The sequence below is a fragment of the Ailuropoda melanoleuca genome, chromosome 1, assembly GCF_002007445.2.
Source record: "Ailuropoda melanoleuca isolate Jingjing chromosome 1, ASM200744v2, whole genome shotgun sequence".
NCBI lineage: Eukaryota > Metazoa > Chordata > Mammalia > Carnivora > Ursidae > Ailuropoda > Ailuropoda melanoleuca.
The window spans coordinates 185,347,312-185,374,716 of NC_048218.1; the positions used below are offsets into that span (position 1 = coordinate 185,347,312).

The following is a 27,405-nucleotide window of genomic DNA, read 5'->3' on the forward strand; positions in this document are numbered from 1 at the left end:
ACAAAATTTTCTGTTCAAAAATTTATATATTCCCTACCATTTCCAAAAATTATGTGGGTAAGTTCAGCAAACAAACCACATGCAGCCAGACATAGGCAGTTGTGCAGAATACAGATGTTGTAAATCCCGTGAGGTATAATGTCACTTAACCAGGGTTTCCTGCTCTGTGTGTGTGCACCATACCTCCCTGGCTCACTTGGGGGCACCTCCGCCTTTTCTATTGTACAGAGATTCTCTCATACCACCAGAGAGATTAAGATATTAAGTGCAGACTGATTCCCAATATGGATAGGAAATTCCTATTTCCCTACAATAAAGAAAATGTATTAGAAAACTTCTAGCAATATAGCTTTCTTTTTCTTTATTTTTTTATTATGTTCATTTGGCTAGCATATAGTACATCATTAGTTTTTGATGTAGTGTTCAGTGATTCATTAATTGCGTATAACACCCAGTGCTCATCACAACACGTGCCCTCCTTATTACCCATCATCTGGTTACCCCATCCCTCCACCCACCCCCCTTCTATAACCCTCAGTTTGGTTCCTTGAGCCCAGAGTCTCTCATGGTTTGTCTCCCTCTCTGATTTCTTCCCATTCAGTTTTCCCTCCCTTCCCCTGTGGTCCTCCGTGCTATTCCTTATGTTCCACATATAAGTGAAACCATATAATTGTCTTTCTCTCCTTGACTTATTTCACTTAGCATAATCCCCTCCAGTTCCACCCATGTCAATGCAAATGCTGGGTATTCATCGTTTCTGATGGCTGAGTAATATTCCATTGTATATATGAACCACATCTCTTTATCCATTCATCTGTTGAAGGGTATCTCAGCTCTTTCAACAGTTTGGCTGTTGGAGACATTGCTGCTATGAACATTGGGGTGCATGTGCCCCTTCTTTTCGCTACATCTCTATCATTAATAAACAACATATGGTTTTAAAATTAAATAAGGTTTACTGCATATATTATTTTCAACTTGTTTTTTACACTCATGTGAAGAATGCCTTTTTACTCTATCATTTTACTCATGTATTTCAAATGCATTCATGTTGATACATGTAGACCTACTGTTAATTCATTTTAAATGGACACGGCATTTCTTTTTATGAATATAACACAATTCATTTGTCTGTGTTTCTACTGAAGGCTGTTTAGGGCTCTTTCCCCCAATTTTTCATTATTATAAGGCTATAAACATCTTTTTACCTACCTTTATGTGGCTATAGGAAAGAGATTTTCTGAGCTAGAGTATAAAAGTAGTAGTGAAATTTCTGAATGGAAGGGGTGGATTCTAACTGTAGTGGGTATTGCCCAATTGCTATCCAAGATGGTTGTATCGGTTTATATCAGTACCAACAAGGTCAGAACTTTCCATTTTACCATCCATTGGTATATTGGGCTAATTTATTTATTTGACAGTCTGATGGTATGAAAAGTTCTTCTCAATTTAATTTGTATTTGCTTGAATACCACTGAAGTATTTTTTCATGGTTATTGAACATAATTGTTTCTCTCCTGCAAATTACCTTATTTATAGCATCTTACCATTTTTCTTCTGCTTGTTTGCCTCTCTTTTTCATGAATTTGTGGTTATTTTTAGATTCTTAATATTTCTTTATAAGTTAAATATTTGCAAATATTTTTCTTAATTTCTGGCTGATTTCTGCAATTTGCTTTATTCTATTTGTGGTTGACAATTTTTATTGCAGTTATTTTAAAATTCTTTGTTATTATTATTATTTTTTTGCTTATTTTTACTACCTTGTATGAGAAATTCTTCCTTTATTACATCATACTCCCATGTTTTTTTCTGAAGTTTAAAAATTTTCAAGTGTAGGGATTTGATTTATTTGTATAGGAAACTGATACCTTATTTTTCCTAAATGAGTAACCAAAATGCCCTGGCTTTTTAAATTGGATGGTCCATGTTCTCCCCACCAATTCCTGTTGCTCTGTATTTCCTATGTCTAATTTTTACAAATGCAGGCACATATGTTTCTGGGCTCTTTATTTTGTCCCTCAATCATAGCCACCTTTTAAAAATCACTTCTTGCAAAATTATTAAACTCTTTTAATTATTACAGCTTTTCAACAAGTTCTACAATCTGTATCTCAAGTCCCTCAAACTTGCCTTGATTCCCCCATTGTTTTCATTCTATTTGGAGTGCTTTCATCGCTGTGTTGATTCCATTCTCAGTCTTTCTCTCTTTTTTATTATTATTTAAACTTTTCTTTCTTTTTTAAATTTAAGTTCAATTAATTAACATATAGTGTATTATTAGCTTTAGAGGTAAAGTTCAGTGATTCATCAGTCTTATATAATACCCAGTGCTCATTACCTCACATGCCCTCCTAATGTCCATCATCCAGTTACCGCATCCTTCCATCCACCTCCCCTCCAGCAACCCTCAGTTTGTTTCCTATGATTAAGGGTCTCTTATGGTTCGTCTCCCTCTCTGATTTCATCTTGTTTTATTTTTCCCCACCCTTCCCCTATGAGCCTTTGTTTTGTTTTTTAAATTCCACAAATGAATGAGACCATATGATAATTGTCTTTCTCTGATTGACTTATTTCATTTAGCATAATACCCTCTAGTTTCATCCATGTTGTTGCAAATGGTAAGATTTCATTTTTTGATGGCTGAGTAGTATTACATTGTGTGTGTGTGTGTGTGTGTGTTATACATATACATACACACACACCACATCTTCTTTATCCATTCATCTGTCGATGGACATCTGGGCTCTTTTCATAGTTTGACTATTCTGTCTTTCTTAATTGTCTTCTTGCATGTTGAGATTGAGTGGCAGTTGTTTTATTTTTGTGTTTATTCTTTCTGTATTCTTTATTCCTCATCTAGAAGCTTTACAGTTGCCCTCAGCAAGTCCTTGGCTTCCCATCTGGAATATCTTATCTTGGCTACCAGGGGTCCTGTCCTACCAGCCAATGCAAATCCAATCATCTAGCTGGATCCAATTGCTTGAGTCAGGTCCCAGTAGGGAGGCTGGGAAGTGGCTACCTCCTATGAATGCTACCACAGACAGTTGTCTGTGTAGCTTTTTTTTTTTTTCATAGCAAGAAAACTACTGTCTGGCCCTTAATTTGGGTCATTGAACCTGACTGACCCCAGGATGATGTGGGAGCATTTTCAACCACAGGCTCTCACCTTCACTGCCCTTGTTTGCTTGTCTGACCCATTCTGGCCGACAGAAACATGTATTTGCTTTGTGTTTAAAGTGGAGAAGAGTTGGGGTAGAGGTGTCCTAATTGTAGGAACTTCACCTGCACTGCTGATCATAAACTTTATAGATAGAAGAACTTATTTAAGAGGTGAAGACATCTAACAAGTAAATAGACAAATCTACTTTTCTGACTTATGAATAAGTACAAGGATGGGAAAATAACATTTATGAATGCCTACTACGCACCAGATACAATACTTGGTGTTCCATATGACTTATCTTAATTAGTCCGTACCAACATTCTTTGAGGTGGGTATTGTAATTCCATGTTCAAGTAGGGATCAATGACCACATTGCTAGTCTGTGGTAGAGCCAGGTTTCAATCCAAGCAAAAATGCCACGAAAGCATATATTTTGTTATTTATTGCTCTATTCCCAGCACTTAGAGCAGCGCCTGGCACGTAGTAAGGACTCAGTAATATTTGTTGAATAACTTTTCTTCTCACAGTTTTTCTGTGTTCTTCCTACAGTTGTTTCTATTGATACGTTTTGATCCCTATATAAAAGTTCAATCGCTATCCTAAACATAAAATTCTTCAACATAGGAACCTCTTTTCTTTGCCTTGTTTTCTTTTCTGTTTTCTCTCCTACTTCCTGGCACCGGATATCTTAACCCTCGCCCAGTGGGTGAATGTCTCTCCAATTTTCCTGGAGCTCTCATCTCTCTTGCCAGTAAACAAGAACTGGAGCTCAAACTTTTACTGCATCGGTTACTTCCTCACAGCCGACACTTTCTTACATCCCCAGGCCCCATTTAACGATGACACAGTCATATCTTGTCTTAACCACCTCAAGCAAGTGCAGCCAGGGTACTTGCTGCAGAGGTAGGAAAGCAAATGAAGCTATGACTAGGCAATTTGGATAATGGTTTCTCCCCCACAAATTTCAACTGTCAAATTGTCTTGGGAAGTGTGGCTGATTATATTTAAAAATCACCTTGGTTCTCTTTTAAACTATGCCTCCAGATGGAATTGAAATAAAAACCAGGCTGTAAAATATAGTTTTTTTCACCCCTTCCCTCCATTTTTTAATGACACTCTGACTGATATTAGGGAGCAATTTGGCTGATGAATTAGTACGCATGTGGGTATGATTTCTCAGCACAGCTTGAGAAAAGCAGGACCAATCATAGGCCTCACTCACTGCAATTGATTTTCTAAAGAGAACACAGAGCAATTAAGAAAGGAGAAACATCATGCATTTTAAATCTGGGTGCTACAAGAAAAACACTATTATTATTTGACAGAGCCTGTAAAGGGCTTTGCATGGTTTGTGATACACCTACCCCTTCTGCTGTGGTGACTTCTCAAGACTCAGTCCATATTAATTGCAAGGCTTAAAATGATTGGAAATATTCTCCTGTCGTAAGATAAAGAGCAAGGAGGAGCTCAACTTACAAAGTCAAGGAAAAATAACTAGCATTTCTTGTTAGTTTTGAGCCCAAATGGATAGCAGGGAAAGGCAACTGGTGGAGCCACTATGCCAATTACTGGAGAATGTTTAACTCCTTCTTTTCATTTCACCTCTGCAACTAATTAGCAACAGATGTACTGACTTCACCCCCGGTGCACACAGTGGAACTAGAAATGACCACAGAGCTCACCGAGAATGCATTAGAGGGTGATCAAAATGCAGTCTGTGGATTAACTGCTTCAGAACCATAAGGAGTCTGTTAAGTGTGCACCGTCTTGGGCTTCACAGCCAGAGCTTGTGATTTTGAACAAGTGGCTCAGGTAATCTGAGGCAGCCAATCCACAGATAACATTTAAAACTCTTTTAAGAGTCCTGTTCACTTTACAGATGAGGAAATGGGCCAGGGGTAGCATGACAGAATCACTTGGGAAGTTTTTCCAAATATGTGAGATAAGTCAGGGCAGCTGAGGCTATGCTCTGACAAAAGTCCCTAAATCTCAGCAGCGTAGACAACCAAAGTCTATGGCTTGTTCATACTATCTGTCCGCCATGTGTCACGGTTACCCTGCAATCCAGGCAGAGGGAGGCCTCATCTCAATTTATGCTTTTGTAATTGAAAACCCAAAAACAATGGAGCGAGAGAAACTGTGCACAAGCTTTTAAAGATCTGATATAAATACCATTAAAGAAGGAATGTCCTTGATGGGCTTGGGAGTCGGATGGACTTGCATTTAAATCCTCTTACTCCCTTTATAGACTGTGTGATTGGGCAAATTGCTTAACCTCTATCATTAAGTCTTTGCTCATCTGTAAAATGGGGATGATACTGAGTATTTCTAATGGTTGCTATGAGGCTTATAGTGGATATTCACATTCATTATCGTTACCAAGCTAGGTATAAAAATGTACCATGGAAAGAAAAAAAAAAGACACCCTCTTCTTACACCAGTGTTCTTGTTCTGTCCCTTTGCCGCACTGGTCACTGTATTTGAAGTTCTTTCCTTTTGTCATCTTCTTTCTCCCACATCCTATCTTTCCTTCAAGATCTGGATTAAGTTGCCCTCATCCTTCTGCCATGGGAAATCATCAGTCATTCATTCAGCGTAGTTATCAACTATCTACTGTGTGACTGGCACTATGTTCTTAAAGCATTTACAGTCTGGGGGGAAGGAATGATGAAAGTAAAATGCATACTACAACGCAGGCCGAGGTATCCACAGTGCATTGAGGAGGATTCTGTTTGTATCACTGCCAGAGCTGCCTTTCTCAAGAAGGACAGAGCAAGAGGAGAGAACACTCCAGGACAAGGGTATAGCATGTGCCAAGACTGAGAGGCAAGAATAGCCATGAATGGTCAATAGTAACCCCGGGACTGCAAATAGTGAAATATTGCGAATGTGGAAAAGGTGAATGTCGGAGATAGGTATCGGGGGCTTGGGGGAGGGTTGTTAGGACAAATAAATGGCAAAATCTTGAAGTTCCATCAGTGTATGCATGTTTTGTGTAGATATTTTTTCCCCTTTAGGCAAAAGGGAATCACTGAAGAAGTTTGACTAGGGGTACAAGAGGACCAGATTGGCATTTTAAAAATAGAGCTCTGGCAGGAGACTTTGGGGAAAAGACTGTGAAATGGTCCATGGGAAAGAGATGGGACAGGCTCAAGGAAAGCAGTGCCAGGAATGGAGAGGAGGAAGCAGATGGGAGGGGGGCGGATTTAGGATATGAGACAACGTAGTCTGATGGTTTGCAGCATCTGAAATGACACACAGGTTTCAGGCTGGGGATGGGGTGAAGCCTAGCAGTGGGGCTGTGTGTGGTTGGGGGCATGGAGGGGCTGGGGGAGGATGAATCCCCAGAGATTTATCTACCTTTTAATTACACGTCTAGACACAAATGGTTTGTTTAAATCATTTGGCACTTATTTATATACAACTTTACTTTGTGATTAATGTTTGCCACAGTGTATATTGACTTTTCAGAAACTGTGCAAGCTACTTGAAAGCAGAAACGTTTATTTAAACTTACATTTATATCCCACAGTCCACTTAGCACAACACCTTGGGCTTAGCAAGTTCTCATAAAATGTTCATGAAAAAATATACATCAAATTTGGATTTCCTGGTTTTGTTCATCTACCACATTACTATTAGCATGATTTCTATTTTTTTCTTTTCTCTTGCCCTCCATCATACTGATGCTCTTTTGTGACTACAATGCTTACTTTCTTGGAGTTTACAGCATTTTCCCCCCTTATGTTAAATCTCTACTGTATTTTAAACCAACATTTAAAACAATATCAATTATTTCTATTAATATGCTTATTTGACTAGTCCCTTTCAAAGTTCATTACATTTTCTTGGAATTCCTTCCTTTCTACTTCTTTCACTTGTAGTCATATTAAATTCTCTCCCCTTCACTTTCATTTTCTCTGCCAGACTTCCCAACATACCACTTCCCTCTTTCTAGTACATTCTTTATCACTTACAAGTTTGCATTTCTCTATGAGCACAATATTTCTCCTGGTTTTTTGTTTGTTTGTTTGTTTTTGTTTTTTGTTTTTTTAGATTTGGCACCATAAGTCCCTCATTAGGTATCATTTTTTCTATTTATTATCATTTCTATCATAACTTTGAAATTCATGATATAGCAGATGGACATATTGTGAAGGAAGAATAGGTAGCACATGACAGCTGCAGAAATATACCCAGCCCTTAATGCTGTCTGTAGTCCCCCCCCTCCCTAGACTCACGCTGTGCCTGTGCACTAATGCTCTGCTGTGCTGACTCTCCCATTCTCCTTTTGAGTCTTTCTTAGTGCAAAAATATTTTGCAGAGAAACCCTGAAGTATCTGAAAGATAACTAAAATCTGGTTTTGGTTTTACAGCCCATCAACTAGGGCATGCTGCTCAATATCTGTGTGTCTATTTCCCTTCTCCTATATCAAAATGGGATCCTGGGGCATCTGGGTGGCTTAGTTGGTTAAACGGATTAAGCATGGGACTCTTAGTTTTGGCTCAGGTCAAGATCTTAGGGTCATGAGATGAACTGGGAGTGGGGCTTTGCTCTCAGGGCAGAGTCTGCTTAAGATTCTCTCTCTCTCTCTCTCTCTCTTCCTCTCCCTCTCCCCTCACTTATGCTCACATGCTCTCTCTCTCTCAAACAAAAAAAGAAATCTAAAAAAAGGGGGGTCCTAATTAGAGATAAACTAGGGATAAACCAGACAGAATGAGATTTACCTGAAGAAATGTACTCTACACACAGAAAATATTATTGCTCAATTTTCTCCACTTACTGCTCTTCAAAAAACCCTGGCCTTCTTTTTATCTTTGTTTTATTAATAGAAATACAAAGAAAAGTCAAGAATTGAAAAAATGAGTAAGGAAATAGTACAGAGTACTGAGAAAAGTAAAAATTAACAAGATACTAGAAATAGTAATAAAAGAACAAAGCTGCACAGAGGATATCACTGGAACTATGGCACGTACCCTAGGCCAATTTTAACTTTTTATCTGGGAATACTTAAGAAATTTCTTCTCCAAATGAGAAAAATTCAGTGCAATTATTGATTTCATTTAAATTTCGTTTAAATATTTACACAAATAGGAATTATATTACAGGCTTGTTTTATTGATCTAACTACTAATTGGAGAAAGACTAAGACTACCTCTTTGTTTATGTGACAATTAAAAAGACAGCATTTCTGATGTTTCAGTGTAAAGCAATAAGAAAACAGGATTCCTTTAGTAAAGTGACATTTACCCCAATGTATTAGGAGTATACTTATTACAATGCTGTGGAAGCTATAAAGACACAGATATTCAGTTGTGGTTGAAATCCAGCTCTAGAGTCAGACAGATGTTGATTGGAAACATCTATATGTCCACATTTTGATAATCTATTTACTTGTTTCTGTCTCTGTTTCTAATCTTCAGAATTGGACTAATAATTATACCTAATTCGTAAGGATTAAATTTGAGCTCCTGTTTGACTTAAGCCTGTGAGCATATTCTTCTTTGCTATAAAATTTCCAGAAAAACATTGAAAAACACAGTCTTAAAATTTCTTACAACTAGAAGATATTAAGATGCCAGCCTAATGCTGTGACTCCAGGTGAAAATCTAGGCACAGGTATGAAGGGAAGGGGCAGCATATCCTGACAAGCCAACATGACCTACTTGTATAGCTGGGGTTCTGGGACAGGGGCAGCATATCCTGACAAGCCAACATGACCTACGTGTATAGCTGGGGTTCTGGGACACTCAGCAAATGACACGCAAGACTGCTACTTCAGTCCTCATAGACCTGTCCCCAGTGGTTAGAATCACTGCAATGTTCTACCTTGAAGACATTGAGTAGCATGTGGTCAATTGAGGAAATGGCTAAGATACACATCATCTGTGGTTTGACCTGTCAAAAGTATTATCACAAAGAGAAACACCCGTGCTGTTGATGACTATCAAGCCACACTTTATATAACTCTTCAAAATAGAGGGTAAATCTTCAAAAATACAAATATAGAAAAGACTAAAACATAACCACTGTTAAAGCATGAATTCTGAGTTCTGACAGAATCTGTGTTTAAATCCAGTTTCTACAGCATCTATGTGATCTTTGTGGGTCATATATCTTTAAGCATCAATTTCCTCAGAGCAAAATGGGAATGACAGAACATATGTGATTGTCTTATTGATTTGTAGTGAAGGTTAAATAAGATAATTTGGATAAAGCATCTGGCAGAATGTCTAGAACAGAGGAATGCTCTGCAAAGGGAATCCCTTCTCCTTCACTTTGAACATTACATTGCAAAACCACTGAGGGTTTCTTATCATTGATGCCACATTTCTGAACTGGGATGGAATCAACATAAGGGTTAAAGCCAGTCTATAGAAACAACTCAATAATCAGTAGAAAAATGAAAAAAAAGTCAGTAATTCATTGTTCATTCTACGTAATATAGATTGATATTTTGTTTTGTTTGAATTCTTTGGTTGTTCTATTACTTAGCATTTAGAACCATTGTGCTCTCCAGTTCAGTAACCTGAAAGTTACAATTGATTGATTTGTATCCATGTCAAAGTGTAGCCTCTGCTTTAAGTTCATACCCTCCAAAGGCCCATATTCTTTGAAAATAAAGTTCTGCTTTCATTGTAAGTAAGAGTTAAAATAATATTCTCTGAGTTTGTTTAGCAGTTGATTGAATGATTAAATATGCATTTGAAATAGCCAAAAATGAAATCATGTTATTGTACTAGGAAAAAACCTTCACATTAACACTGACTGAGTTTTAACAAATGAGTTGATTAGAGGAAAAGGAAAGAGGAACACAGTTCATCAAATGCAACTTGATGCCAGGTCCCTGGTTTCTCCACAGACCTAACGTACTCTTGTCATAGCACCTTGGAAAAAAAAATCAATGACTGAATTTCTTGGCAAGAATACACTTTCTGATTAATGAATCATGCACGGAAACCACTGCTTTTTATTTATTTAGTTGTTCTCCCTTTCAAAGAATTTATATTCACTTTCTCTGAAAATTATGGAAGATAATCAAAGTGTCATGCATGTGTGCGTCAAAGAAGCAGCACAGATGATATGCAGTCACAGCCCAAGTTTGTATTGACTAGCTTATTCTGATTTTCTCTGCCCTAAGTAAGGACTTATGCTGAAACTAACCCAGAAATATTAAAATATAGCAGGGGTCCAGGTATGAGCCAGGATGTATTCACAGAATAGGAGAATTAGCCAGGTCTAGGAATCCCATGAGACCAGGGGAGTTAGAAGAAAAGACCATCATGCATAGTAGAGTAACAAGTCTTTGAAGGGGGTTTCAGTTGAGCATTCAGATGAGAGTCCTGTGTCTGTGACTCAAATTTGTCATCTAGTGGCTACCAGAGACTCATATAGGAGTCTTTAGAAGTAGCTGGAGTGGGAGGAGAATGGGGTGATGGAAAGATTAATCACACAAAATTTGAAAAACAACACCAACCAAACCAAAACAACGGACTGTGGCTATTGTTTTCACTAGAAATTCTTTAAGGCTTTGAGGGTTCAGAAAGATGTTTGACCAAAAAGGGTGGGTAGTCCTTCCCTTCCTCAACAGGGAACTGTGAGGTATCAGTGTGAGGACAGGCCCAGCCAAGGAAGCTGCTAGAGCTGGGTGGTTGCCCTCTGCAGCAGACAACCCATAACCAGGGGCAGCAGAGACCGGTCCCTTCTCCAACTTTGCAGACAGAAGAGACCTTGGTAGAATCAAAAAGGACTTTTCATTAGCTCACATGAATCTCTTTCAGAGGCTCCCAGAGCAGTGGCAGACATTTCAGGGCAGACTTTTGAGGATCCATCGTATTATAATTACTGTGATTCTATTTTAACCCAGACTGGTAAAACCTTGATTAATACTTGTTAGAGAAGAGCATCAGAAAGGCATCATGGGGTGGTGGGAATTGTACCAGCTGTGGGTCAACACATTTAGGGAGACTCTTGTGGCCCTACTTACTGTGGGGGAGCAGCAGCCACTGCTCCAAGTAAGTACTTGATGAGTGCTTATGCATTTAATCCTCACAGCAAGCCTGTTACTATCCCAATCTTACATATGAGAAAACAGAAGCATAGAGAAGTTAACTAATTTGCCCAGGTCACTCAGCTTGTAAGTGGTATACCTGGGACCTAATGCAGAGAGCCTAGCTCTAGTGGTTGTCTTCCTACCAACTGACACTCATCATGCCTGGTATACAGAAGGTGCTCATTAAATGTTTGCTGATTCGGATCATTTTAGCATGGGATTAAAAATGTCCTGGGTTTATCGTTCTGGATTTAGTAGAATGACTACAGTTAAAAGCAAACAGAAAAATGCTTATAAGTATACCAAAATGAAATAAAATTTCAAATGATCAGAACATGGTGCAATAATTCATTAAATTTTCTGATTAACCAAGGAAAATTACTTCATGCTTTCAATGTTTTCTCATCCCATAAGGAAACTATATTTCTACACCCACTCCAAGCCATAGAGCAGACAAGTAAATTAGTCTGTGCTAGACCCTGGGGCTCCCGGTTGTTTTCTAGCTCTTCCCCCAATATCACATTATTGCCTGGGCTTGGGAGATGGAATGTGCTAACCCAGGATCCTCCTTGGAGACTGATAACCAGAATGACAAGATCTCAAGTGTTGTGCTCCTTTGCTCTTCCTCTCATCTAGTTGCCAGACAGAGAACAATTCTGACTGAATATGTTATTTAATGATTCCAGCTAGTCATACTGAGAATCAACCAACATTAGCCATTAAAAAGGAGAAAAAAGGACAAAACACAATGTATGACCATCCTGACTTCCAACTCAAAGTGCCGCCACCCCCCAAGCAGCTCTGAATTAGGCAATTACATAGAAACAATAAAGGACAATTAAATAAACCAGGAAATCCACCAGCCTGTTCTCCAGGTTCACTTACCTTGGTGCGAACGATGATTGGCAATGGCAGTAAAACCAACAGAGTGAAAACTATGAGGAGAAACCGGCGATAAACTAAAATATGACTGAGGACTTTCATTGTCCTGAGCAGGAGCCTTTGATAGTGTTCTTCTCAAAATAAGGTAGATGTTAAATAACCAACGTGGATTAATATTTCTCCAGCCCATCATCATCATTTACTGCCCCAGACTGATCAACATGAGTTAAAATTAAATCTTGATTTTTATTGTTTTACTGTCACAATTAACGTGGAGAGATAAACCCAAGAGTGTTTGCAATAAATCACACGCCACTTGGTAGTGTGACTTTTGAAAGATACAACTGTTCTTTCCCCATTTAATTTGCTCATGTTAACTAGAATATTGACTGGCCATATCTAGGAGAAGGCAAAATTCTGAGTTTCATTGAGTTTGCCCACAGTGAGCTCCCTCTGTCCCTTTTCATGTCCCCTGACTTCTGGGCTCCGCACTTGGGTGGTGCCTCGGGCAATCTCTATCGGATGCCTCCAATGCCCTTTTTAAGAAAGTGCATTTTCAGTGTGTGAAATGAAACAGCAATTCCAGTAGTAGGAATTTCAGTGTATGGCAGTGTGAAAGGTAAAGGTTTTGGTACAGATGGATTTTTCTAGCGCTTCTCAGATAATGTGTTGAGGCAGCGCTCTATACTGCCTACATGAAATTTGGTTCAGAGGAGAGCCCCTGACCTCTTTCATTCAGGAATTCTCTGCACTCATTCACAAGATAACACTGCTTCTGATGTTGAGCTGCATTTTTCTCCCCAGTACCACATTCAGTTGCAAAATGATTTATCTACTGTTTGAAAGCAAAGTTCTGTGTATTTCTTGAACCCTATTGCCTCTTTTGATAGAAAACCAAAAGTTATCATAAAGCCTTATATAAGCCCTCCCCTGTTCCACTCTTTTAGGATTAAGAATACTATTGTGCTGATAATGACTAGATAATTAACAGGGAATCTGCACAGAGATGAGTCATTACGGCCATCCAAGGGGTGAGTGTGTATGTGGGTGTGTGTGTATGTGTGCGTAAGCACATGTGTGAAGATGGGTATGGTTCTAACGGTGATATGGAGGATGTATTTTAATACTGCTCAGGGCTAAGGACTCTGGTTTGTTTCTCATTATGTTGTAAATTAATAACCCAATACAGTTCAACTAAACAACTATTATGCACCCAGCCCTAGGTATAAACAGAACACATTTCTTTCCATAATTTATAGTCAATTTCTCTTGGTATAAATAACCTTACTTTGGTGTAATCTATGGTTAGCATTTAGACCTTATTTCTAATTCCTCGCTAATGTAACTCTGCTTTCTCTTCCTATCAAAGAAGATAATTCTTTCACCAACACTCGCCATATTATTAATGTAGATGAGAAAGCATTTTTTCCCTCTAAATGTCTAATGTCTAAAGACACATCACAGATAGTGATTCAGGAAAATCAGCAGAGTAAACAGAAACAAAAGTCTCCAAACCAGAAAGGCCATTATATCTTGAATTTCTTACGTAAAAAAAAGAGAGGGTAATGACAAACGATAGTAATGAATAGTGAGCAATAATAATAAAAAGTGTTAGAAACCACATTAAAGGAACAGAGTTACTCAAAACCATTTCAATACTTCTTTTTTTCTATGTAATACACTGTACAGTTCATTGCATGATTTTTTTTTTTTAAGAAACCACTTCTGTTCTTAAATTTCCTTAGGCCACCTGGTGAGACCATTTGAGCCTCACTTTCTTATCTTAGAGGTTTTTACTTTATGAGATGACACCCAAAATGAAAAGGCATTTGTGTGACATTTAGCAGAAATGAGGGAACAGTGGCACTCAAACCAGACAGAGATTGAAGGGAAAACTCTTGACATTTGTCAGTGGCTCCTTTCTGTGCCCTATTTTCTCTATTCTGGTACTTTCCTCACCAGACTAAGGTTTGCAGGACCCTCCTACTGTGGCCCGAGGCTTTAGCCAGCTCAGTCTTCTGTGGGTACCCCTTATTACAAAATCGGTCCACCTTTCCTTTATGTCCAGAGCAGAGATGTGACAGGAGAAGTCACTGATGTGAGCTACAAACTTCTCCAAGAGACATGAGAGAATGACACTCCTAATGGGAGACTGTGGGCCCCTTGGAAACATATCTTAGGGTGTCCTTCAAATCACAGCACATTGTTAACCAGGTCTACAACTGTCAAAGTGCACCTCTTCTTGGTACAGAAAAACATAAATCTTTCTTAATACGTCACAACCGTGCTATGTTTGACCTATTTGACCTAAAGTGAATTATACCAATGCGCAATCATGGATTAATTCATTTAAAACACGTACTTCACAAATATAAAAATATTAGAAACATTATTCACTCATTCACAGTTATTTACTATGTGCCAGGGAGTTACACCACCACCTCATTTAAGCTTCAAAACCTAATACAAGGTATTGGTATTATAGGTGTTGTTATAATTATTTCTCTTTTACAGATTTGGAAACTAAAATTCAAAGAGGCCAAGTAAAATGTTCCAGGCACTACATGATATAATAATGATGTAAACCCAGTTCTTTCTGGTTCCTAAGGCAATGATTTTTTTTTGTACTATGACATATGTCTACCATAATGACTATGAATGTGACACTAAACACTAAATCATCAGATCTAGAATTTGTATACAGACACATGATTTGGTTGGCTTAGAAATTGAAGCTCTAGGGTTTGCTTTTCTTATGCTCCTTGAGCCTTATGATTGAACATAACATGTGAAACTTGGGTCCAAGCATAAGCATAAAGAGAAAGAAAGATTCCTTCTGTATGTACACTGAATGCCTTCATAAAGAAGTTAGACTGTTCAGGATAAGTAAGTTGTGTAGACAATCAATCTGAGGGGAATGGAAACCAGCTTTTATGTGGCTATCCTACATGCTTCCCTCAGCCTTGTCTTCTGGGTTTCTCTTTCTTATGCCACGTTTGTTCCCAAATTTGTGCTTTTCTTCAGGCCTTTCCCTCTTCCAAGAATATACTTCCCTTCTCTATATTTAAATCCCACCAATCCTTGAAGTGTGACTTGTAGACTCATCTCAAATCTGCTGCCTTCTATAGATCTGTCCTGACAATTCCTGACTTTCCACACACCCACCCAAGAGTCTCATTGGGCCAAATACATCCAAATAATCTGGAGTGCTAGATGAAGGTACAGACTCCCTGCCCTGTTGGGTCAAAAGATGGCTGCATGTTTAGTTGGCTCCCTACATAGTTTTCATGCACACTAATATTTGAGAATCATTGACTTGGTATTTGTAAGATACAGTCTGGCCTGGAATAAACTGGCATACACTAATTACTATTTTAATAATACATGTAAATCTTAAATCCTCAATAAGACTGTAAACTCTCTGAGTACAGGGGACATTAATTTACTCCCTTTTATGTCCCTAACAAGGTGCTAGGGACAAGTGAAAACTCCATGAAAAGTTTCTCTAAACTTACCTACAAATATAGGTAAATGAGAACCAATTAGCCTCATTGCTGATAGAGTATGGTTTATAAGATGAGCACTGGATGTTATACAAAACTGATGAATTGTTGAACACTATATCTGAAACTAATGATCTACTGTGTGTTGGCTAATTGAATTTGAATTAAAAAAATAAGAATAGTTCTTCAACTGCGTATTAAGTTTGCAAAGAGATGTGGCTTGTTTAATGGGGGAATATGTGCTCCATTGCAAATGTACCTGTAAATGCTCAGATAAGAAAGTGTGTATACTCAGTATACACTTCAACTAGGAAAAAAAGTCAGAATGCTTTCACTGTGTGTTTCTATTTTCATTCTTAGAATTTTTAGAGTTCAAAGTGCATGGCACTTTTAGTCAATTGTTATTGTTGTTACTATCAAGTCAAAAAATACAGGTCAGAATTTCTCCTCATAGTCATTTTTTTCTAAGCTTCAACAAGTCCCTAATTCTGACACTCACTCATGGTGCATCTCCATTTATATATTCTGGTTACATTATAAATTCCATGAATTCTAGACATTGCACCATGAACGGTTTATTCTCTGAGTACTGTATTTGAGCTATACCCCCCGAATGAAAACTAAGATAATTTTTCCCTCCCTAACTAGCATCTAGTGGTCATTTTCCTTAGTAATTTTTAATATTTTTTTCACTTTTGTATTCTTTAAGATGATGAATTTTCTTGATGAAAGTGAAACATACAGATGATGTATATAGTAAAATTTCCAGGCCCACACCAATTAACTGTATCAGTTTTAATTTTTGTTTCCTAATATAAAGGATAAAGTCATTACGTGGGAAGGAAAATCTACCCTGGAGTCTCCAGATTCCTGTGCAACTCTTAAACACCTAAATTGGTACACTGATTATTAACCACAACTTCAGTAATCATTCCTCCAATGCCCTGAAGTAAATGGCTGACTGAACATTGAAGATTGAACTGTGTCCTATGAGGTGAGGACCTGAACTCCCACGAACTGAGAAGCAAAGCACATTCCAAAAGAGGACCCATTTCCAGCAAAAAAAACAGTTGCCAGAACACCTTAGTACTCCAGCCCAGACACAACTGGTCACACCCTCTACTTGGGTGGGAGGAATGTTTCCCTTTGACGAAGGCTAACCGTGTATTTATCTTGGGCTCTCTGGGAAATAAAAGGGAAAAATTTAGGGATGGAGGGAGGAAGAGGGAAAAGTGGAGAAGGAGGAAAGAGGAGAAAGGACATTCTGGAATACTTGGCATACCATTAGAAAAGAAAGGTGAATAGTCTAGAACTCTGTTTACTTCTGCTCCCTGCCCATTCCTCCCTACCTGCCCAATCACCTTATGTAACAGTCATGTTCCAGTTGTCTACGCACATGAGACAGTATTGTCATCCTTGTGATAATCCGTAGTGTCTTCAGGGGTGAACCCAGGACTCTTGGATGTAGCAGGTATTGTCAGCATCTGGATGGGAAAGCAGACCAGAGTTTAAGGTGCTCTACTTAAAAAGAGGATTGCGTATGATTGATTCTAGGACTCCCTGCAGTGGAAGCTGAGGAGCCACAGAAACAGACCACAGGATCCCAGCTGATCCACGTGTTCAGTCCTCTTGTAAAGTCAGTAGGATTTCCTATGGTTCAAAGCAGGCAGTCAGAAACTGCTTTTGGGTATAGCCACAGAGACCAGTTTGAAGAAACCACTGAGGTAAACATTTTGCCCTGGTAATCTCAGTTGTGCTATGAAATTCACTATTGTTCACAGCCATTATGTCTGTTTTTTCTCTCTCAGATAAAACACTGGCATTTCTCCCAACATTTTTATCATGAAAAATATTGTCCATTTGAGCTTGAAACATCTCTGTCCTTGATGACAGTGAAGAGAGAAAGGGTTAACATAGTTCCTAACAGTGATTTCATTTTAAGTGTAGGAAGTAAGTGGCATTGATATAACCCAGCTTACTGTCAAGCTGACCCATCTTCCTTGGAAGTTATTTTTTACCTAAGTGTAGAATATTTCACAATGTGTCATTAACATGAACACAGGAAGTTAGCCAGGCTGCCCTCTTGCAGTAATTTTCTGTTGGCATAGCTACAGCATTCACTATTCTTCACCACATGGCTTTTATTATTTGGGTTTGGCAGCTTTTGGTTCAAAATGGTTACTTATAGAGGAAATTCATTGTTTATAAGAAGTTAATGTGTGCCTTGTGACAACTTAAGACCTTATGAAGAAAGATACCAACATTTATTCTCACAAGTTATTTATGGTTACATTTTCATCCATTTTCTTTAACCACAGATTCACAGTGGTACATTTTCAGAACAATATTTTCCTCTCGATTTATATGATTGTGCAGTTAAACCACATTAATTTACAGACCATGAGGACACAGGTTAATTTATACTTTTGGCCTGGATAAACATGATATAAAATGACAGTGGTGAGTAGTTTAAATTCTGGGAGATTTTAAAAGAAATGAGGCTAATTGAATGGACCCTTCTAAGTGAGTGAATTGATGTGAATAAGATAAGGTGCCTCCACAAGAGAGCTTACCATCAAATGGGGAAGATGCCACGCATACGGCCAGGAACTCCTCATGGCTTAGAGCATAAGACATGTGCTGTGGGAGGGTAACTAATTCTGACTGCTCTGTTACCATTCACAACAATCTCCATGTTCATAGTCCCTAAAATAACTAAGTAGAAATTCTCACAGTAAGAGTCTTGGCCTAATGTGTTTTCTCTACATTTGGGGAATCTCAGTATCTCTTGTTTGGAAAATTGTTTAGGCCCCTGTGACACATTGGTGCTGAAAAGCCCATTTGTTTGCTTGGTTTTTTGGCCCATTCTCTTTTTTTCCTAACTAATATATGTATGTATGTATGTAATCTCTACACCCAATGTTGAGCTCAAACTCATGACCCTGAGATCAAGAGTCACATGATCTTCTGACTGAGCCAGCCAGGTGCCCCTAGCCCATTCTTGAGTGGCTCTAACCATGGATGAGTCATCCCTCATTCCACATTTAAATAACCCCTCACTTCTTTGTTAGATTCTCTTTCCTGAGATTGAGCCAAAACTTGTCTTCCTTTTCCCTCCAACTACTTTTTAAATTTTGTTTTTTGGGATCATTGGGCTAGTGGAGGTGGAAATCCAGCTATTCTTCCACAATGACAGCCTTTATATTCTTGAAGTCTTCCTTTGTCCCATTTGCTTCAACTGTTTCTCAGGTTTCAAACTTTAAGTCCTTCCACTATCCTGGGCACTCATCTCAGATTAAAAGCATGAACTAGTTTTTTCTCTATCCCTGACCAATAGAGGTTTTGAACTCTATTACCTGAGTTCAGCGCTCTATTGCAGATGCTGTTGGGCAGACAGGAGCAGTTCTCATGTGGTTCTTAGAGTAATGCAAGCTGCACTACAGAGTCCATTTTGCATTGCCCTATTACATTGCTGAAACATTTTGAGCTTACTATCCAATAAATGTCCAAAATATTTTTCTATGAGGTATAGCTTAGTAATCCCTATGTTGTCACACTGAAAAATATGGAAAAATTTCCCTATGAATTTCTATCTTAGATTTTTACACATTTTAAATGTCCATGACTTCTGTCATTCATCACATACATGCTATATACATATTTAATGATAGTACCCTCCATATTTTTATCTAAAATCATTGATACTATATTCAACAGATTCCTTTCTCCAGATAATTCCCTTCAAGCTAACATCTTTGCATTAGAAAGCAGCTCTTGGATCCCCATTAACTCAGGTCTACTGAACTGTCTTCTTTTAGTAGACAAGTACTTTTAGTAAAATGTAGTCCATTCTAGAACCTGGCCCAAGATTGACATCACACTCACTGATGTATAGTTAATAGCAACGACTTTTGCCTAGTTGGCAATAGGGATGGCATTGTCCTGTCTATCTTTAAGCACAAATCCACAGTTCTTTAAAAATTTTTGAAATCTACCTTCCCAGAAGTTTTTGTTACACATCTGATTATGTCTACCCACCCTCCACTCCTTGGCTACCATAAATGCCAAAAAGCACATAAACCATTTTTTCTAAGGCATAAGTTACTCTCAACTTCAGTAAACAAGTTCTTCCTCTATACTTTAAACTATGGTTTTGTCTGGTTAAGAAGTATTAGTAATTATACTTATTATATCATGGTTTTCTCCAAAGAAAGAAGGACTACCCATCAGTAATTACTCAAAAATTAGAAATGTTCATATTTTCTAGAAAATAAATGTTATCAGTATTAAATATGTGTGAATGCATATATGTGACTCCATAAACTCCAAGAGATCCCATGTAGAGTTAGTATGAACCGAGTAGTGTTGGAAACCACTAGTATTTTTCCTCCCCACTCCTTCCTCTCTTTTCTTTTATAGGGATGTTATCTCCTGGGCAGACTCAGCATCAGCCACTTGGGGATCTTGGCAGAGGTTCCTGGAGAAGGAGAGAGCCTGGAATGGGAAGGACCAAGGCTGAGAGAGTGAATGGATCTCAGACCTTCCCCTCATGGGAAGGAGGCATCACCTGAAATTATAAAGACCCAAGCACATACCTTGAAAAATTAAAAATAGAAATACTATATTACCCAGTAATTCTATTATTGGTTATTTACCCAAAGAAAATGAAAGCATTAATTTGAAAAGATAATATGCACCTCATGTTTATTTCAGCATTATTTACAATAGCCAACATACGGCAGGAACCTAAATTTCCAATGACAGATGAGTGAATAAAGAAGATGTGGTATATATGATTTCACTTTCACCATATGATTTCACTTATATGTGGAATCTAAAAAACAAAACAAATGAACAAACAAACAAAGAGCAGAAACAGACTCATCAATATGGAGAATAAACTGGCGGTTGCCAGAGGGGAAGGGGTGTGAGTACCCTCCACCCAAAACCCATATTCTCTATATCTGATTTTTATTCTACTTGGAGCATTATTCTAAGATTTGGCCATGTATAAAATTCGTCTTTCAATGGCCAATTTAATCACTCTCAACTTCAACACTCTCTCCATATCTAAAACATTCAAGGCAGTTTTCTGCTATTCCCTCATCCCATACTTTCCTAGAAGACAATTACTTGATTTTCATCCTTATTGAGATACTCCCTTGGTCTGAAAGCCTTGTGGTAACTGTTTTCATCTTAATCTTGCTGCCTTATTCCTGTTGGGTTAGCTAATGTATTATTATGATAGCTGATAGGTCAACTCTTTTATATGGGGAGAAGCACTCCAGTTGTTTACTAAGTAGATAAGTTCTATAAATATGTATTGTATCTGGATTATACTGCAAGTTTTAAAGTTCCTTCAATTTTTCCGCTCTTTCAAGACCTTAGCTATAATCTCCTACCATCATTCCTCATTGCCTTATTACTTCTCTGTGGGCATTCCCCAAATAAATAAATTTGTCTTTGTAGGCTTGATTATTGTCCCTTTAAAAATCAAGGATTTATATGATCTCATAGCTCTTACGTTCTATATTTCTAGAACTGATTTATAGTCAAAGAATTTCTTTTCAGTATGTACATTAAAATTTCTCTTTCAAAAAAATGTAGAATTCTCAAAATTTTCTAGAAAAATATACAGATTTCTAACTTTTGATTCTGTTTCTCCTAAAAGTAAAAAAAAAAAAAGCAAACTATTAACAATATAAAAGAAACTATCCAAAGTCAATCCAAATAAATAGCCAAGAGATTTGCTATCGAAACAGCTTTGAGCAAACCTATGCTATATGGAGCCTCAAGAAATCCAATCTATATAGTACAAAGGAAACACAAAGATGATTTTACACAGACTCATTCATCTTTTCATAGACCCAGCAGTTTGCTGTGATCACTCATCCTGGAAGATGTTTCATAGACATTGAGTAAACTGTCTCTCAGGATTGACTTCATTGTCACATGTTTTCACTAATTATCTGGCAGCCAGTGCTCTGTCCAGGAATGTGCACTTTGAACTTGAGTGAAAGGCACAATTGGTCGAGACTGACTTGGAAGTAATGAAAACTGAGGTAAAAGTAAAACTACTCTCATGAAAGTGAAGAAGATAATTCAATGGGGGAAAGAAGAGTCTTTCCAATAAATAGTGCTGAGACAACTGTATATCCATATGCAAAAAAAATGAAGTGGCACCCCTGCCTGACACTATATACAAAAATAAATTCAAAATGGATCAAAGAACTAAATGTAAGAGCTAAAACTATAGAAGAAACATTGGTTTAAATACCTGTGACCTTAGATTTGGCATCAGTTTGTTCATTTATTTATTTTCCTTCATTTACCTATTCACTCATTCATTCATTCATTCACTCATGTTGTTGTTGGCTTTATCTAGTTTATCCTTTTAACTGAGATATAAACTTTTTTATATTAGTTCCAAGTGTATAGCATAATGGTTTGGGATATTTATATCTATTGAGAAATAGACACCAGGAGTCTAATTAAAATCCATCACCACACATAATTACAAATTTTTTTTCCTTGTGATGAGAACTTTAAAGATCTACTCTCTTAGTAATTTTAAATGTACAATACAGTAGTATTAACTATAGTCACAATGTGGTACATTACATGCCCATGGCTTACTTATTTTATAATTGGAAATTTTTATTTTTTGACCACCTCACCCATTTCTCCAACCCTTGACACCCCTGGCATTGTTTTCTTTAGATATGATACCAAAACCACAAGTAACCAAAGAAAAACTGGACAAATTGGATTTCATCAAAATTAAAAACTTCTGTGCTCCAAAGACCTATCAAGAAAGTGAAAACAGGGGCGCCTGGGTGGCACAGCGGTTAAGCGTCTGCCTTCGGCTCAGGGCGTGATCCCGGCGTTATGGGATCGAGCCCCACATCGGGCTCTTCTGCTATGAGCCTGCTTCTTCCTCTCCCACTCCCCCTGCTTGTGTTCCCTCTCTCGCTGGCTGTCTCTATCTCTGTCGAATAAATAAATAAAATCTTAAAAAAAAAAAAAAGTGAAAACACAGCCTGCAAAATGAGAGAAAATATTTAAAAATCATATATCTGTTAAAGGTGTAGTACCTAGAATATATTTTTTTTAATTACAACTCAACAATAAAAACACAAATAATACAATTTTTAAAAAATGGGCAAGAGATTTCAATAGACATTGCCATAAAGAAGATACATAAATGGCCAATATGCATACAAAAAGATGCTTAAGATTACTGACCACCGAAGAAATGCAAATCAAACTGTAATGGAATATTACTTCAAACTCACTAGGGTGGCTACAATAAAAAAAAAAAAGGCAGATAATAACAAATGTTGGCAAGGATGTAAAGGAACTGAACCCTATACGTGATTGGTGCGAATGTAAAATCACGCAGCAGCTTTGAATAACGGTTTGGAAGTTCCTCAAATGTTAAACATGGCGTCGCCATATGACCTAGCAATTCCATGTTGAAGTATACATCCAAGTGAAACAAAACAAGTCCGCACACAAAAACTTACACGTGAATGTTTACAAGAGCATTTTTTACAGGAATTTTGAAAAGTGGAAATGTTCCAAATGTCCACCGAGTGATGAATGGATAAAGAAAATTTGGTGTATCCATATAATGGAATATTATTAAGCCATAAAGTAGAATGAAATCCTGATAATACTATAATGTGGATAAACCTGGATAACATGCTAACTAAAAGAAGCCAGACATAAAAGGCTACATATTACAAAATAACATATAGATGAAACGCCCAGGATAGGCAAATCCACAGAAACAGAGAGTAGATAACTGGTTGCCAGGGGTCGGGGAAAGAGGAGAATGGAGGTTAATTACTAATGGGTCTGGGGTTTCCTTTTTTGGTTATGAAATATGCTGAAATTAGATAGTGGTGATAATTGTAGAACTTTGTAAATATATGAAAAGCCACTGAATTTACACTTTAAGAGTGAACATTACAGCATGTGAATCACATCTCAATTTAAAAAAAGATAAAACGACTGAAAATTACATGATAAATGTGAAATTATTTGAAAAGTATAAAAGCACTTTGTCAGCAGTTCTCAAACGTTCAGTCTTAGAACTCCTCTATACTCTTACCTAAACATTTTCCTATATGCCATTAGAAAATAAAAGTGAGAAAAAATTTAAATGTTTAGCAATTTGTTCAAAACCCAAAATAATAACCCCATTATAGGCTAACATCAATAATATATTTTAAGAAGCCTAAACTTACTCTTCAAAAAAACTGTGAAATAATGGTATTGTTTCACATTTTTGCAAATCTCTTTAGAGACTGAAAACAGTTGGACTCTGCATTCGATCTATTGCCATATCATGTCATGTTGCCTCTGGAAAATGCCACTGTATACTAGTGAGAGAGTGAGAGAAGAAAGAGCAAATAATGTCTTTGTCTGATTATGAAAATAATTTTGTGGGGCATCTGGGTGGCTCAGTCGTTAAGCGTCTGCCTTCAGCTCAGGACGTGATCTCGGTGTTCTGGGATCGAGCCCCACATCGAGGCTCCTCTGCTGGAAGCCTGCTTCTTCCCCTCCTACTCCCCCTGCTTGTGTTCCCTCTCTCGCTGGCTGTCTCTCTCTCTGTCAAATAAATAAATAAAATCTTTAAAAAAAAAAGAAAAGAAAAGAAAAGAATTTTGTAGACCCACAGGAGTCCCCAAAGCACATTTTGAGAAGTGCTGAAAACAAATATGAAGTAAATTATTGTTATTAGAAAGAAATTTGCCTTCTATGGGCGGTAGGTACTTAGCAGTGTCCATTCAATTTGATGTTGATAAAAAGAACTCTTCACATTCAGAGAAGACTGCTATTAAATAAGAAAATTATAATTGTTAAATCCTAGACCATGGATCATTCTGTGTTATGATAATCACAAACAGAAATCATTATGGATTGAGGTAGCCAGGGTAGGGTAGCCATCTATTTTATTGCTCAAATCTGGACACTTTTGAGAACAAAAGGGATGCTATTAATAATTACTCTGGGGGCTGTCCCAGACAATTACATCACGTGGTCCCCTTCACCATGGCACAAACTGAGAGTTAAGTGGAGTCTAAAAATAAAGATTTGAGATCTTTGGAGGGTCTGCGGAGAGGGTTTTGGTCAAAGGGAATGAATGAGGTGGCAAAAGGAATGGAGATTGACCTGAGTAGATTAGTTCATGGTGCAGAGGATTTTAGAAATCCTGAGAACTCATAGAATCTTAAGATTAACTAAAAATTTCACTAAGAATTTTAAACAATCTATTTTTGAGTGTCAAATATTAGTTTGAGTGACAAGATGGTCTCTGTTAGAGAGAGATTTTATTTATGATTCTGATAGACTTGCTGACTCACAGGCCACAGAGCTTCATCCCATTAAGAAAATAAAATGCAGTTGTGGTGAAAGTACCTGCAAAATTCATGCCTCCTCCATCACAGAGGAGGAATTATTTTAATTAAGGTGAGTATCCTTCCCTTAAGCAGGGACTGCAAACTCAAATGCCTTTGGGTTCAAGACCGTCAAAAGGAAGAGCAAGCAGAGAACCTTGGTAAAATCGAAAATAGACGGCCCACTAGAGGAGACAGCTGTCCTAGGGCCAGTTTGTTGGCATGAGATGCTACAGATCCCAGGCTATCAGACTTCTCTGATTTAAAAAAACAAAAAACAAAAAATACCCTCAGTAACATAATCTTTTATGTGAAATTTCCTGATATTTAAATGTTGGCAATGGATTCAGTATGATACTAACAGAATTGAAGGCATGAATATAATCCTGCTTATAGTTCTTCCAACTAAAACTCTGTCCTGTGACCCTTAGGATAGATCTATACCTATCTAGCCACAAATCACAGAGTGTGGATGACTCAGAGAACAAATTGTCACCATTAATTAAGAAAGAATGTCAGGGGCTCCTGGGTGGCACAGCGGTTAAGCGTCTGCCTTCGGCTCAGGGCATGATCCCGGCGTTATGGGATCAAGCCCCACATCATGCTCTTCCGCTAGGAGCCTGTTTCTTCCTCTCCCACTCCCCCTGCTTGTGTTCCCTCTCTCACTGGCTGTCTCTATCTCTGTTGAATAAATGAATAAAATATTAAAAAAAAAAAAGAAAATGTCAAAGTCAGGTCTAATCAAGAGGTCAATATCATCCTTGTATCGCAGGAGAAGCACAGTTTATTGTATATCATTGCTAAGCAATCTCTGGAATATAAACTAAGTCTACATGAATTATGCTTGGGAATGCACTAGCAGATATATTTATTATTCCAGCAGTAATATGAGTTAAACATACAGAAGCCAAACTGAAGTTGGACATTTGAGTTTTCTAATTCAAATCCTTATATACAAGAGGAGCAACTGAGCTTAATGGATAAAAGCTGACTCAAACCATGGTCACGCTAAGATAATGTCACCTCTCCATCCCACTGTAATTTAACATCTCATCATAAAGATACAAACAGTCCGATAGTATATCCTATGTTCATTCCTTACTAGTAAATAATATACATTAAGAGTAACAAAATAATCTGCTTTTTGTAGGGAAAAATTTGCAGTGTTGATTTTGCCCGATGTTTGCCATTCTGACCACTTCTACGGGACAATCCAGGACCTAAAACACAATGTTCCCTTCCAGAGGAGCAGTATTTACTACAGTATCAGCAGGATTCTGCTACTGCAAGGAGACAGACTCAGACAGGCAGTGAATTTGATTATAGATCAGGGTCAGTGCTTTGAAAGTAGCCCCTGTGGGAGAATCTGAATGAAGTGATCTATGAAATCACCATACTAGCAGCAGCTTTAAAGAGAAGAAACATTAGTGCCTAAGTCACTCAGCTTAACAAAAAGATAAAGGGGGAAAAGGGAGAAAAGGGAGAAAATAAATTGAAATCCCAGCTGTAGAATCATTTACCTTGACTGATTCTAGACTGAAATCTTTGCAGATGCCCAAATGAACCCTTTGGGAGCTCTCTTTGGAACTTGGCAAAAACACCACCGTAGAAATTGGGGCCCAACAAGCCCTGCAATGGTGGTTTGCTGCAAGGCCCTTTGACCTGCACCCCCATGTGCAGCCTGACTGACGGCACCTGGCAGTGAGCCCTGGCACCTGTTAGTGTTGCTTCTGCTAGAAGGACTCACCGTAGACAACTTATCAGCCCAAGGAAATGGCTGCTTTAAGGACCAGCTGCTTTGGTACAGGATGGGTACATTCTCCAATGGAAAGACAGAGGGATGAGAGACCTATAAATGGTCAACTCAATTTAAAACTTCTAAGACATGTTTGTTTGTTTGTTTTTAAATCTGTGTCTGTTGTTTGAATTTCTGTTTCTTTTATTTCATCTAATTTGTGCTCTTTCCTTTGCCATTTTTAATGCATTTTTTAGCTTTCTCTTTCCTCTGGTGGCATTCCTTAGTTCATTTGGTCTGGGGGTAAGACATTAACTGTCTTCTAACAACAGATGCCTGCATGCTCTCTCTTAGTTCTCCACTTGCCATCAGGGGGACTGGAACTCCTCCGAGGGCCACTGAAGTCTGCAAGTGGCTGTGAAACTTTACTTCTTTCCCTTTCATCAATCTTGAATTTTCCAGTGACCAAGTAGATCCCCATTCAACACAAAGTTCTGTAAAACGCTGAACTCACGTTTCAGTTCTGGTTCCTTCCTGTCCAGCTTTTTGGTGGCTGCATTTCACCCTACCTTCTCTCATTCTGCGTGTGCGGCTACTAGGATTATTTATCTCCAACTCCACCAACAGCGCCCCTTCCCTTTGTGTCATTCCATGCCCGAGG

At 37.9% G+C, this 27,405-nt stretch overlaps 1 protein-coding gene across 1 annotated transcript in view; it reads right to left on the bottom strand.

Moving 5' to 3' along the window:
- Positions 1-27,405, bottom strand: part of SLC13A1 (solute carrier family 13 member 1) — a 250,421-nt gene that overhangs the window by 78,101 nt on the left and 144,915 nt on the right. Inside the window, exon 3 of the mRNA XM_019799434.2 lies at positions 17,002-17,089. Coding sequence (XP_019654993.1) covers positions 17,002-17,019 — 18 coding nt within the window. The 5' untranslated portion in view covers positions 17,020-17,089. The remainder of the gene's footprint in view (positions 1-17,001; positions 17,090-27,405) is intronic.